Here is a 15,439-nt window from a genome sequence, read left to right as displayed (position 1 = left end):
TGTGGCTGATATCGAAGAGATTACTGCCTATGTTCTCCTCTAGGATTCTGATGGATTCCTGTCTCACGTTGAGGTCTTTTATCCATTTGAGTTTATCTTTGTGTACGGTGTAAGAGAATGGTCGAGTTTCATTCTCAAATAAATAAATCTTAAAAAAAAAAATGGCTAGTATCCAGAATCTATAAAGACCTTCTCAAACTCAATACCCAAATAATCCAATCTGAACAGACATTTCTGCAGAGAAGACATCCACATGGCCAACCGACATATGAAAAAGTGCTCAGCATCACTCGGCATCAGGGAAATACAAATCAAAACCACAATGAGCTACCACCTCACACCAGTCAGAATGGCTAAAATTAACAAATCAGGCAATGACAGATGTTGGTGAGGATGCAGAGAATGGGGAACCCTCCTACACTGTTGGTGGGAATGCAAGCTGGTGCAGCCACTCTGGAAAACAGCATGGAGCTACTCTACGACCCAGCAATTGCACTCCTGGGTATTTACCCCAAAGATACAAATGTGATCTGAAGGGGCACCTGCACCCCAGTGTTTATAGCAGCAATGTCCACAATAGCCAAACTATGAAAAGAGCCCAGATGTCCATTGACAGATGAATGGATAACGAAGATGTGGTGTGTATATATATAGAATGGAATATTATGCAGCCATCAAAAACATGAAATCATAACCATTTGCAATGACATGCAATGGAGGGTATTAATGCTAAGTGAAATAAGTCAGTTAGAGAAAGACAATTACCATATGATCTCACTGATGTGGAATTTGAGAAACAAGACAAAGGATCATGAGGGAAGAGAGGAAAAAAATGAAACAAGACGAAACCAGAGAGAGACAAAACATAAGAGACTTTTAATCTCAGGAAACAAACTGAAGGTTGCTGGAGTTGGAGGGGTGTGGGAGGGATGGGGTGGCTGGGTGATGGACATTGAGGAGGGTATGTGTTTGGTGAGCTCTGTGTATTGTGTAAGACTGATGAATCACAGACCTCTACCCCTGAAACAATATATTATATGTTAATTTAATTTCAATTATTTTAAAATTTTAATTTAAAAAACCATAACATTGTTTATGTTGATCATGTTTGGATTATAGTTTTCTGAAGTAAAGCATATTTGGAAAAGCATATCATATTTGTTTGATATGGTATGATTAAAAGTATGGTGTATGGAGTATCGGGCAGCTGAATTGAGTAATTAAGCCTTTGTTTTTTGCTAGTTTGTTCCAAGCTTTGGATAATTTACTCAGAATAATCACATTAGTCTTCTACGGTATTACATTAGGCTTCGGTTTGGGAGTGGTTCTAATATCTAAATATTTTGAGATTGGCTTGAAATTTAAAATTTATTTTTATAAGAACTGAATTATAATTGGTGGTCAGATGATAAAATTTTCCTCTCTATAGTACTAGGGCTATAGCTGAACTCTACCACTGTCTCTGACATAATGCTTTCCAACTTGCTCTATGAAGCGCTATGAAATCATACTTGAATTGCTCTAAAGCCCCTGAGAACCAAGAGTTCCACCCTTGTAATCACCACCTCCTCCCAAAGGTAACCACTATTCTCACTTTGACACTGTGGATTTTGCCCCTCCCTTTTTTCTTAAACTTTATATAAGTGAAGTCACAGTTTATCTTCATTTGTGATTGGCTTTTGCTCTGCATTGAGGGATCCATGGTGACATGTGGCTGTAGTTCATTTGTTGTCATCATGTGTAATATCATATTAAGTAAATATACCACAGTTTCTTCTGCAGTTAAAGAACAGTTGAGTTGTTTAAAGTTTTTGGCTAATAAAGAATACTGGTTTGAACTTCCTTGAACATATCTTTTGGTGTACCTGTGACCTGTTGTTTGTTAGATATAATCCCGTAAATGGAATTGTTGGGTCGATAGAGTAAGCGTTGGTTCAGCTTCTGCCTCAAAATATTTTTCCAGAATATACCAGCCTGTACTTATGTCTGTAATGTTTGTGGATTCTGGTTGCTCTACATCATTTACAACACTCTACTAGTCTTTCAAGTTGAACCATTCTGTAAGTGTATCACTGGTTTTAATTTGAAGTTATCTGATTGATAATTAAATAGGAAAAGCGGCTTTTTTGTTGTGTGTGTGTGTGTGTGGTTTTTTTTTTTTTTTTTTTTGAAAAGCAGCTTTTCATTTGTGCTGGCCATTTAACTTCAATTTTGTGAAGTTCTTGTTTTAGTCTTTTGACCATTTTTTAATTGGGTTGTCTTGATATTTGTACACATCCTATGTAAAATCTGGATTCAGGCTCTCTTGATTGTTGGTATTTAAGAAGTTTTCTCTCTCTTGCTTATCTCTGTTAATGATAGTTCAAATTATTGTGCCTCTTTTGTTAAAGATTTTATTTATTTGAGAGAGCACCTGCTAACGTGCCTGGGAGCACAAGGGGGAGAAAGGGGCAGACAGAAAGGGACAAACAGACTCTCCAGTGAGCAGAGAGCCCTATGTGGAGTGTGTTCCCAGGACCCTGAGATCATGACCTGATGAAGGTAGATGCTTAACCATCTGTGCCACCCAGGCACCCCTATTGTGCCCCCCCCTTTCTTAATGGTTACTTTTTGTGTCCTGCTTAGGACACAGAATTTTGCAGTTGTATAGAATTTTATTGATTTCTCTTTTTGGTACTGTTTAATTGCATGGTAGTGTTTAATTTGCATGTGGTCATAGTACATGTTTGGTAAGATTTTCATTTGAAATATGTTGCCCTGCTTTATGGCACAGCATATGGTCTGATTTTATAAATGTACTTAAAAAGAATGTTTATTCTGCAGTTGTTGGGTGCAGTTTTCTACGCATTCCAGTTAGGACATTTGTTAATTATGTTCAAGTCTGTGTGTGTGAGTCACTCAAGCACCCCTGATTTCTGCTTTTTTTTTTTTTTTTTTAAGATTTTTATTTATTTATTTGACAGACAGAGATCACAATAGGCAGAGAGGCAGGCAGAGAGAGAGGAGGAAGCAGGCTCCCCGCTGAACAGAGAGCCTGATGCGGGGCTCGATCCCAGGACCCTGGGATCATGACCTGAGCTGAAGGCAGAGGCTTTAACCCACTGAGCCACCCAGGCGCCCCTGATTTCTGCTTTTTTAATATTAATTCCTTACTTGAGTTTCATTTGCTCTTTGACTTTTTTAAAGGTTAAAACTTAGATTACAGATTGTGATCTTTCTTCTTAAATATAAGCCTTTAATATTATAAATTTCCCTAGGCATTGGTTTAGCTGAATCTCACAAATTTTGACATACCGTAGTTTCATTTTCATTTAGTTGGAAGTGCTTTCTAAGTGCTTTCTTTCTATTCAAGACTTCCTTCTTATCCATGAATTATTTAGAAGTATTTTGTTAACTTGAAGATTTTCTCGATATCTTCTGTTACTGATTTTTAGTATAATTCCAATATTGTCAGGGAATATATTTACATTATTTTAAATTTCCAAGGTTTTTCTGTTATCCAGTTTATGGTCTGTCTTGGTGAGGGTTCCATGTGTACTTAAAAAGTTTCATTTTCAGGGTGCCTGGGTGACTCAGTTGGTTAAGCATCAGACTCTTGATGTCAGCTCAGGTCTTGATCTCAAGGCATGAATTGAAGGCCTGCCTTGGGCTCCATGCTGGGCATGGAGCTACTTAAAAAAATTTCATTTTCATCTACAGGTTCTTCTCTGCTTTTTCCTCCTTAGCAACTTGTTTGTTGAGAATTTTGTGTGTGTGAGGTTGTATTCCTTTGATGACATTTTTTTTATCATCTTCATTTTGGGGGAACATTTGTTGTTATACCTAGAGCAGGCGGTGGTCCTTTGATTTTAGTGTGCGGCAAAATTACCTGTGAGGCTTGTTAAAAAACCATAGATTGTGAAGCCCCATCCCTGGGGTTTCTGATTTGGTTGGTCTGGGTTGGGGGCTGAGAATTTGCATTTCTACCAAGTTAACCTAGTAATGGTGAATGTTGCTCATCTGGGGGTGGTACTTTGAAAAGTACAGCTCTAGGGCAGTTTTGCAACCTTGTCAATATTGCCACTTTGAATTGGATAGTTCTTTGTTGTTGGGACTATCCTGTGCATTGTAGGAGGTATAGCAGCATGTCTGGTCTCTACCCACCAGATGACAGTGGTTGTGACGAGCAGAAATATCTTCAGACTTTGCCAGATGCTTCCTAGGGGGGATAGAAGCACCCACCCTGATTCGGTATCACTGTTCTAGGGTGCTTGGGAAAAACTCTTACGTCCATATCTTTAAATATTTTTCTTTTAGGATAGTTAGATTCTCCTTGGAGACACTGTAATATTAATGGTCTTCCTGCCCGATGGTGAAGACCTCCTGCCAGTGTTCTGTTTGATAGATATGGGGTGAAGGAGGAAAAGGCTCAGCATCTGGTAGGTCTGTGTTTACTTAATTTTCTTGATTTAGTATTACACTCTTGTTTTCATTTTGCAATGAAATGCAATGAAATGCAATGAAAACAGAGAGTCCAGACTCTCTGTTCCCTTTCCAGAGAAGAAAAATCCTCTGACCTTTGGTCGGGTTTGAGGAGGGGCAAGTATTTGCTTAATGTGAAGTGAGGAGATGTCTGCTTCTGAGACTTGCAAATAGTCCTCTTTGTTTTAGCCCTTAGGCATCTCTCAACTCATGACCCCCTTCCCTCAGCCTCAGTCTTCTGAGAATTCTACAGATTCCGGGGATTGAATTAGTGATTATTGTTCTGCATTGCTAGTTTAGAATTCAGTTCTCTTGGGTCTGCTAAATTAATTGATCAGGTGTCCACCTGATGTCCAGCTTTAAAATTTTGTTCCAGTTGAGACTAAAAGGTCTCAGTTTGTTCTGTCATCTCTTTTTGCTAATCCTATCTCGGGCATAGATTTGTATCTGGAATATATAAAGAATTTTTGAGGGGTGCCTGGCTGGCTCAGTCAGAAGAGCACATGACTCTTGATCTTGGGGTTGTGAGTTCAAGCCCCACATTGGTGTAGAGATTACGTAAATAAATAAAATTTAAAAAAATTTTTGTAACTCAGTAATAAAAAGACAAACCAATATAAAAAAGGGGCAAGGAATCTGAATAAAAAATTCTCCAAAGAAGATATATAAATAAGCACATGAACAGATGTTCAGTGTCATTAGCTATCAGAAGAATGAATGCAGATCAGAACTACTGGGATGGCTATAATTAAAAAGTCAGGTAATAAATATTGGTGAGGATGTGGATTATATACTGCTGGTGGGAATGTACAACCACTTGGTGTGGTTGGGAATGTATAACCACTAAGTGGTACAGCCACTTAGAATAACACTTTTGTGATTCCTCAAATGGTTAAATGAAGAAATACATATGACCCAGCAATTCTACATCTAGATATATACTAAAGAGAAATGAAAACCTATGTCCACACCAAAACTTGTATATGAATGTTTATAACAGCATTATTTCTAAGAGCCCAAAGGTGGAAACAAACGAGATATCCATCAGTTGATGAATGGCTAAACAAAATGTATGTCCATGCATGGAATAGTATTTGGCCATAAAAAGTAAGGAAGTTCTAGTACATGCTACAACATGGGTGAACCTTGAAAACATTATGCTAAGTAAAAGAAGCTAGTTACAAAGACCACATATTATATAATTGTATTTATGTGAAATGTCAAGCCTGGAGGAAATTTGTAGAGGTAGAAAGTAGATTAGTGGTTTTTTTTTCTTTTTAAAGATTTTATTTATTTATTTGACAGAGACACAGCGAGGACAGGGGGACACAAGCAGGGGGAGTGGGAGAGGGAGAATCGGGTTTCCTGCTGAGCAGGGAGCCCAATGCGAGATTTGATCCCAGGACCCCAGGATTGTGACTTGAGGCGAAGGCAGATGCTTAACAACTGAGCTACCCAGGTGCCCCACATTAGTGGTTTCTTAAGGGTTACAGTGATGGGGGAATAGGGAGATAATAGCTAAAGGGTATTAGTTTCTTTTAGAGAAGATGAAAATGTTCTAAAATTCTGGTGGTGATTGCATGTATCTCTGAATATACTGAAAACCATTGAACTGTATACTTTAAATGGGCAAATTGTATGGTACGTGAGTTATACCTCTGTAAAACATTTAAAAATCCTTTACTATTTTAGTGGGGATTTAACAGGATGTAAGAGTAGATGTGTTTCTTTTACCTTCAGAAAGGCATTTTACCTTCAAATCTTAAAATTTGCTAAAATGCTATATGATTACGGGTTAGACAATTAAATCATTTGTTTCAGAATGACGTATAAGGGTTATTAAAGATTCTGAAAATGTTTTCTTTAAGGCTAGGAAAATACATTTAGACTTAAATTAATCTCGTTTTACATACGAAACAGATTATAGTTTATCTGGGTGGATTAGTCCTTGAAGTCGGAACCTGGGAGTTTATTATCCTGTCATGGAGAGGGACATATTGAGCCTGTCTTTGTTTCTATATCTGAAATAGGATTAAAACCCATCTACCTCAGAGTTATTGAGGAGTAAAAGAGCTGACATTGTAGTAGCTACAATTTGTTGACCACCTTCAATGTGTTTGATGCTTGCATTTTACATACATCTCATTCCGTTCTGGGAAACCTCAGTGTTCTGTGGCACCTGGGTGGCTCAGATGGCTAAACGTCTGACTTTGGCTCAGGTCTTGATCTCAGCATTGTGGGATCAAGTCTCCAGTCTCTTGAGTTGGGCTCCCTGCTCAACAGGGAGTCTGCTTCCCGCTCTGTCTCGTCCCTCTATCGTCCTCCCTCTCTCGTTCTCTCAAAGAAATAAAATCTTTAAAAAAAGAAAATAGAAAAATACAAACCATGTATTCTGCTGCTCATTACATTGTTGCTATTTCTAGTAGCTATCAAAGGAAAAAATGACATGTCAGTAATAGGAGAATGGTTAAATTATTGATTGGCCTCTATAGGATATTATCAAATGGTATTTTACAAAGATTTCTTTAGTTGTTTGGAAATTGTTATCTTCAGTAAAAAGGTCATATATTTTCAGGTAAAGGAAGGAGAGCTCAGATGGAAAAGCTCCAAAATATTTACTGTAACATAATTTTGCATTATCTTTTTGATTAAAAAACACTTGGTTCCACTGGGTGTTCATATGCAAAGGTAGAGTCTGATGACCTTTAATGCACTTTTCTCATTTTCAACAATGATTGACATATATAGTCTGTCTTGTTTTATTTATATCCCTCTGCACTTCCCCTTCCCTACCTTCTGCAAGATTTTATAAAATCTCAGGTATTATTTAATGTGTCTTCCTACTTCCTACCAAACATACCCCCTTTTATTTCCAAAACATTCCCTTGGTGATAGTGCCTTCATCTGTTGAGACCCATTTCCGTAGGGCATAGGGTAGAGTGGTTTAGGATGTGATTCTTTGAATTTGGACTGATTCTCTGAGGTAGTCTGTTAACATAGATTCCTTGGCCTACTCTGAGATTTCCTGATTTGGAGGGTGGAGTAAAGCCTAAGCATTCAGGTGATTGTGATACAGATATGAAAAAAACACTGATCTAAATAAATAAGGTTTTTTTTTAAAAATAGTATGAAGATCTTTTCTCTGTTTTTGCATGTTATTGTCCCTGGAAACCCTTTCCTCGGGTTTTTTTGGCTGCTTCTAATCTTTCTTTAGGTTTCATTGCAAAGCTTTCTTTAATTGCCCTTATGCTGCCTCTGTACTTTGTGGTTTACTTGACTAACTCTTTTCATTGCTGTCCTTCAAGGAAAGATTTTTGCTCTGTATTTTTGCATGTCAATAATACTGTATGTGTGTTTGTGTAGATAATAGTTCTTGTTAATGCTGAAGGAAAAGGTGGGGAGGAACTAGGTATAATAGGCTGAGAAAATGAGGTTGGCTGTATATGTATTCAGCTAGAATGGACTGGAGATGGAAAGCTGAGGCATAGATTATTGTAAATGTGGTAGCAGCTATGTGTGGCTTGAACTATAGTTAACACCACTGACACAAAAAGAACAAGGATATTGGGAAGAAATGAGTTGTCAGGCCTTAACAGAAAGTTGAATATAGGACATGTGTACTTACAATAACACCTTAGTGTTGGAGTTAATACTCATTTCCCACCATGATTAAGATACTGATGCAGAAAAAATGTATCTTTATATTGTTTGAATTGTTGCAGTATCTGTCAAAAGGGGCCTTTTTAAGTACTAGTAGAAACTAGACTAGGTGGTGTTACGCAAACACTTATAATAATTATTTTATTTTTATCTTATTTAGTTCAAGGAAGAAATTTCTAAACGTTTCAAATCACATACTGACCAACTTGTGTTGATATTTGCTGGAAAAATTTTAAAAGATCAAGATACTTTGAGTCAACATGGAATTCACGATGGGCTTACCGTTCACCTTGTCATCAAAACACAAAACAGGTATGTTTTTAGAAGACCTAGAGCTTTAGTTGTTGTGTATATACAGTTTATACTGTTTATACAGTTAACCCTTGAATAATGGAGGAGTTAGGGGCACCAATCGCCATGTAGTCAAAAATCTACCTTTTGACTCCCTCAAAATTTTATCTAGCCTGCTGTTGAGTGGAAGACTTGCTGGTAATGTAAACAGTTGATTAAATATTTTGTATGTTACATGTATTATATACTGCTTTCATACTATAAGCTAGAGAAAAATGTTATTAAGAAAATCATAAGGAGAAGGACGCCTGGGTGGCTCGGTTAAGCCATTGCCTTCGGCTCTCAGGTCATGATCCCAGGGTCCTGGGATCGAGTTCTGCATTGGGCTCCTTGCTCAGCAGGGACCCTGCTTCTCTCTTCACCTCTGCCTGCTTGTGCACGCGTGTGCGCGCGCTCTCTCTGACAGATAAATAAAATCTTAAAAAAAAAAATCACAAGGGGAATACATTTATAGTACTGTCCTGTGTTTATTGAAAAAAAAAATGAAGTATAATTGGATATCTGTAGTTCAGACCTGTGTTGTTCAAGAGTCAGCTGTATTTCTTAAAAAAAAAAAAAAAAATAATAATAATAATAAATAACCAGTCTTGGGCTCCTGGGTCACTCAGTTGCTTAAGCATCTGCCTTCTGCTCAGGTCATGAGCTCAGGGGTGTGGGATTGAGCCCCATGTTGGGCTTCCTTGCTCAGTGGGGAGTCTGCTCCCTCTCTCTCAGATAAATAATAAGATCTTTAAAAAGAATGAAAAAAAATAACCAGTCTTGGCTTTAATGGCTTTCTCTGCCATTAATATTTAGATAGATTAAAATTCATTTATTTGTTGATAACAAGTTAAAAAAATGATTCAGTAATGCTGATGCTTACACATTGATATTTTAGGGAGTTCATCAGTATTAAGTCATAATTCTGAATTGTTTGAATTACAGAATAAGCAAATTAATGTGTTTTTAGTGATGCTTTTTGTTTTAGGGAGATTTTGGGATAAGCTGATAGGTGTCTCATCTCCTTGGCAAACCACAAATGAATACCCATTTTATCCGTTTTTTTTTTTAAGGATTTTATTTATTTGAGAGAGAGAGTGCGAGAGTGAGCAAGCACAAGTGGGGTGGGCAGAGGGAGAGGGAGAAGCAGACTCCCTGCTCAGCGGGGAGCCTAATGTGGGACTCAATCTCAGGATACTGGATCATGACCTGAGCCGAAGGCTGATGCTTAACTGACTGAGCCACCCAGGTGCCCCTCCTGAAGACATGTTATATGTTACTAAATATAAATAACACAGCATATCTGGTATAATCATTTAATTGAAGTCCTACAGAATACCTAGGCATGACAGTTGGTGACTGGTTCTTAGCAGTTGTAAGACAGATCTTGACTTTAGAAATGTTCTGATGAAAAAAATGTACCTCTTAGAATCAATGAAAGAAGCAGTGAGTGAGATTCAGAACTCTTAACTGGTATCAGATAGAAGGGGTTTCCAAAAAGTGTCTCTTTTTTTTTACCTAGAGATAATATTAAGGATTAAATTAATACAAGTTATTACTAGTATTGATTTCTCAGTCTGCTTTTGGTGACGTTTTTTTATTTTTTACTTTTAACAATTTCAGGAGGGCTGAGTAGAACTGCCCCCCAATCCTTAAGAACTTGGAAGGGAGTAGATAAAAAATTGCTCATATAGTCAAGCTTTATGGGTGTGATTACTCACTGATTTCTCCTCTATGGGGTGACCTATCTCCGTATCTTACATTATCATTATGATTGTAGTGAAATATTTATATACCTATACTGGCGGGGAGCAGTTGAAGTATAACTTGTATAGGGTTTTTCTATGTTTCTTTATATTGATGTTCTTAATGCTTAGTTATCTCAGGTGTTTACCTTATGACAATTTGAATTGGTCTGAAAACTTACAGTTTTGTTTCTGAGAATTCTGGAAATTTCAGAGGTTCTTTTAAAAATAATTAGTTCCACTGTTTATACCATGATTTGGTTATTTTTCCTAGGCCTCAGGATCATTCAGCTCAGCAAACAAATACCAGTGGAAGCAACGTTACCACATCATCAGCTCCTAGTACTAACTCCACATCTGGTTCTGCCACTAGCAACCCTTTTGGTTTAGGTAAGTGTCTTTAGTTATTTTACAGGGATAGGGAAAAAACCTGTTTTTCACCCAGGGTGGTTTTAGATAAAATGATAGAATTAAACACTAAATCACTTCCACAACAACAACAATTACGTCTAAAGCTATTTCTTTAATTGTAGGTATTAAGGAAGTAGTTGGGAATACAGATGTGCTTTGTTAGCTCACATTTACATTTAATAAGTGATAACTTGGTGGCACTTTTTTTTTTTTTTTTTTTTTTTTAAATAATGAAAGAGATGGGGCGCCTGGGTGGCTCAGTGGGTTAAAGCGTCTGCCTTCGGCTCAGGTCATGATCTCAGGGTCCTGGGATCGAGCCCCGCATCGGGCTCTCTGCTCAGCGGGGAGCCTGTTTCCTCCTCTCTATCTGCCTGCCTCTCTGCCTACTTGTGATCTTTGTCACATAAATAAATAAAATATAAAAAAATAATAATACTAATGAAAGAGGTGTAAGCATATGTGTACCTGATCTGACTTACCACATCATTGAATCTAAGGAAGATTAGCTAATTGTTGATCATAAGCTAAGCTAACCTCCTGAGTAGTTTTCTTGATTTGAAAACGAGGGACTCAGACTTCCATTAGTGTCTTAAACTCAGTGGAGAGCTGGGGCCTCGGAGCAAGTCCATTGGCTAAGGAGCTCCTGCATCAGCCACAACCACTTTTCTTATTATCAGTTTTATACTGAGATTCTGTGGCAGGTCTTGTTGGGGAACAAGAGTATTCTGAAATTAACAGACACTGAACTAGATAGTTAAATGGTTTGATGCCTCTTTCAGTTAAGTTGTATAATAGTACTTTCCAAGGATCAAGGATCTTACCTTCGCTTACTTTCAGAAAAAGTTTTTTAGTAATTTAGTCCTACTGTGCCAACTATGTTGGATACCTTTTAGGGTATGACAGGATTTCACATTTTCTTTTCCTTTTTTTTTTTTTTTTTTTTAACTTTTACATTTTTGTTGCTCTTGTTTTCTAGGATGATCTTAGGGTAAATGTATCTCTTTTGACAAGTTTTAGATGTCAGAATCATTGGCATGAATAGTCTAGAGAGATAAGTATGAAATGTTCAGAGTCATGAAAGTTATTGTTGAAGTAAATGGTCTTCCCTCTTCCCTCATTTTATAGGCAAAGAAATTGAAGCCCAGACAGCCTTTTAGTTAATTTGTCTGAGGCCATACATCTCCCCATTTCCTTCATTTCTAGTCTCATTTCTATCTCTTCCTATCTCCGTTGCTTTTCTTCATCATTTATTCCATTTACCTCATATAGTTATTCTTTTTTGGTGCTTCTTCTCTTGAAGGCCTCTCCCATGTATAAAGCTACAGACTCCCACCACCACCCTTTCCCTGGCTTCTCTTCTTAGCTATTTTTGGAAAAGGCATTTTACTTTTTCTGTCTCTATTTCCCTTTCACTAAGTTTGCTGTGGTTTCCCTCTCCCCCCATCACTTCATTGAAAATTCACTTGATAAGGTCACCATTAACCTCTTGGCTTGCCGAATTTAGTGGACACATTTTTGTTTTAATTAAGTTTCTCAGTCCTGACCAGTCTATCCTTGAAATATTCTTCCTTTAACTCCTATTACTGTTTTTCCCTGGTTTTCTGGCTTTTTTTTTTTTTTCCTTTTTTTGGTCTCATTTATGGGTTTCTTGTCTTCTGATTGGTATTCCCCAGAGTATTGCCTTTTCTTTCTTCTTGTTAAGATATTTTCTGGGACGCCTGGGTGGCTCAGTCGGTTAAGTGGCTGCCTTTGGCTCAAGTCATGATCCCAGCGTCCTGGAATCGAGTCCTGCATCGGGCTCCTTGCTCTGCAGGGAGGCTGCTTCTCCCTCTGCCTCTGCCTGCCACTCTGCTTGCTTATACTCTCTCTGTCTCTCTGACAAATAAATAAAATCTTAAAAAAAAAGAAAAAGGACATTATCTTCCTCCTGTATCTCGGTGACTCTCAAGTCTTTACCTCAACCATAGCATTTATAAACTCCATGTCCTGTGTTCAGCTCGCCTCTTTGATATGTCTTAATGTTCTCTAGTACTTTGGCCTGTGTGTCTCCTCAGAAAGCAAAGGAAAACAAATGCAGAAACTTATCTTGCCTCTCAAACCTGTTCCCCACTAAATCTCTCCATACCTCTCCTCCATCCCATCCCATGCAAATACTCCCTGTTGTTACTGCCTTGATGCAGTTCCTTGACTTTTAAAAATCTGTAATGTTTACTCTAGTCATTTCCACACTATTATTAGAATAAGAACGTCTGAAGTGACTGTTCTGCTTAAAATCTATCAAGATTTTATGATTTAGCTTTTGCCTACCTCTCCATTCTCATTTCTTAACAAAGCTCAACAGTTTTTTTTTTTTTTTTAATTTCTTTTCAGTGTAACAGAATTCATTGTTTATGCACCACACCCAGTGCTCCATGCAATACATGCCCTCCTTAATACCCACCACCTGGCTCCCCCAACCTCCCACCCGCCAGCCCCTTCAAAACCCTCAGGTTGTTTTTCAGAGTCCATAGTCTCTCATGGTTCACCTCCCCTTCCAGTTTCCCTCAGCTCCCTTCTCTCCATCTCCCCATGTCCTCCATGTTATTTGTTATGCTCCACAAATAAGTGAAACCATATGATAATTGACTCTCTCTGCTTGACTTATTTCACTCAGCATAATCTCTTCCAGTCCCGTCCATGTTGCTACAAAAGTTGGGTATTCATCCTTTATGATGGAGGCATAATACTCCATAGTGTATATGGACCACATCTTCCTTATCCATTTGTCCGTTGAAGGGCATCTTGGTTCTCTCCACAGTTTGGCATCCATGGCCATTGCTGCTCTAAACATTGGGGTACAGATGGCCCTTCTTTTCACTACATCTGTATCTTTGGGGTAAATACCCAGTAGTGCAATTGCAGGGTCATAGGGAAGTTCTATTTTTAATTTCTTGAGGAATCTCCACACTGTTCTCCAAAGAGGCTGCACCAACTTGCATTCCCACCAACAGTGTAAGAGGGTTCCCCTTTCTCCACATCCCCTCCAGCACATGTTGTTTCCTGTCTTGCTAAATTTGGCCATTCTAACTGGTGTAAGGTGATATCTCAGTGTGGTTTTAATTTGAATCTCCCTGATGGCTAGTGATGATGAACATTTTTTCATGTGTCTGAGAGCCATTTGTATGTCTTAATTGGAGAAGTGTCTGTTCATATCTTCTGCCCATTTTTTGACATGATTATCTGTTTTGTGTGTGAAAGCTCAACAGTTTTTTTAGGTTATCTATCTTTTGGTAATAGATAACCTCTTACTCCATAGTGTCTTACCACACATCTTAATTTCTTAATCCAAAGCTTTTTCTTCAGTCTGCAGTGAGCCCCCACCTACGTGGTCAGTTCTCAGGGACTCAGGCTAATGGAATCCTGCCACTGTGTAGCTCCACCACTTGGGATGCGGCAGAAGAGATAGCTAAGAGTCTCAAGCTGGACCTTCTTACTTTTGCCAGAAATGACACATTTCTTGCAGCCCTTTGGTCATAACTAGTCACATGAGCCTGTCCAGCTGCAAAAGAAATAAAAGGCCTCACGTGGAATTTTTGGTGAGCCCTCCTATCTGCCATTCTAGTCAAACATGAATTCTTTGTGATTCCAGGAACACATCAGTAGTCATATTTATCTCTTTGCTTTTCTGTATAATGTTTGTTGTGTTTATTATTAAATCTTTCTTCCAATTCTCCCCATTCCTTGCCAGCCTGTTCATTTTCTATACTCATCTTATGGAAAGCAGCCATTCCACTTAGGTACTATATCACGATAGTATCTTGTGGCTATTTTTGTTATAAGAGTGCTGATTCTGTATTTGTTTTCCTTGTCTGCCTTCCCACTACATTGAGTTCTGTGTGTAGTATTTGTTTCTTCTCAGGTTGTTCCCCGCGTGGGTAGCACAGTCCCTGGCCTATTAGACAAAAACTCTTCTCTTAAACTACTTAAACTACTGCCTCTTACCCACTAAATCTCTTTCCATACCTCTTCTCTATGCAGTTATTCCCTATTACTTCCTTGAATGAATGCATTTGGTTGTTTCTATAATTTTTACAGTTAACATTTTATGATAATCACTCAGTCATCTTTGATCTGTTAGGTTTTTCCATGACTTAATTCCTCCAAAGAGACATCTGTTTCCATTTTAAGTCCTGGCCCTTCCTCTCCTTTATCAGCAGCAGCTCTGTTCTAACCAGATTTTATAGGTGAATTCTACTTGCTGAACTTAAACTAGTCTTCTGGGTAAAGATTATTTCAAAGTGTAATCCAGTACATATTTTTCCTCTCTTCTTTGAGTGGGCCTGTTCTAGGGTATCTCTGTGACACCAACCAATCCTCCAACACTATCTTGTTATCTCGTAGTTCAGTTCTGACAGTACCTATCTGGAGTTAGTGTCCAATCACATAGTTTTAAAAGTGTGTCATTCAGTTGCCCAAAACTGCGTCTCCTTCGGATACCAGTCCAGGTATTGGACCATGTGTTAGACCTGCAGGCTATACATTGGAGGGTCCCACAGTTTCCCTCCACATTTGATAATTCGCTAGAACAGCTTACAAAATTCAGGAAGATGTTTATGTTTACCAGTTTACTGTGAGGTTACACTTTAGAAATAAACAAATGGAAGAGAAGCATAGAGCAAGAAATGGAGGTTTGGGAGAGTGTAGGGTTCCCATGATCTACAAGTGTTCACCAATGTGGAAGTTTCCTGAATCTCATTCCTCAAGAATTTTTATAGAGCTCAGTCTCTAATCTAGCTCTTTTTCCTCCTCTTTCTGGAGGTTGGTGGGTGGCTAGAAGTACAGCTGTTTTTGTC

The 15,439-nt window shown here is 38.2% G+C and overlaps 1 protein-coding gene across 2 annotated transcripts in view; it reads left to right on the top strand.

Moving 5' to 3' along the window:
- Window positions 1–15,439, top strand: part of LOC111153560 (ubiquilin 1) — a 48,945-nt gene that overhangs the window by 16,556 nt on the left and 16,950 nt on the right. For both annotated transcript variants that reach the window (XM_022512655.1, XM_022512656.1), the window contains exons 2-3: window positions 8,282–8,433; window positions 10,471–10,586. In XM_022512655.1, coding sequence (XP_022368363.1) covers window positions 8,282–8,433; window positions 10,471–10,586 — 268 coding nt within the window. The remainder of the gene's footprint in view (window positions 1–8,281; window positions 8,434–10,470; window positions 10,587–15,439) is intronic.

The sequence above is a fragment of the Enhydra lutris genome, unplaced genomic scaffold (assembly GCF_002288905.1).
Source record: "Enhydra lutris kenyoni isolate GAN:26980312 unplaced genomic scaffold, ASM228890v2 scaffoldscaffold33, whole genome shotgun sequence".
NCBI lineage: Eukaryota > Metazoa > Chordata > Mammalia > Carnivora > Mustelidae > Enhydra > Enhydra lutris.
This window is presented reverse-complemented; position numbering and strand designations above follow the sequence as displayed.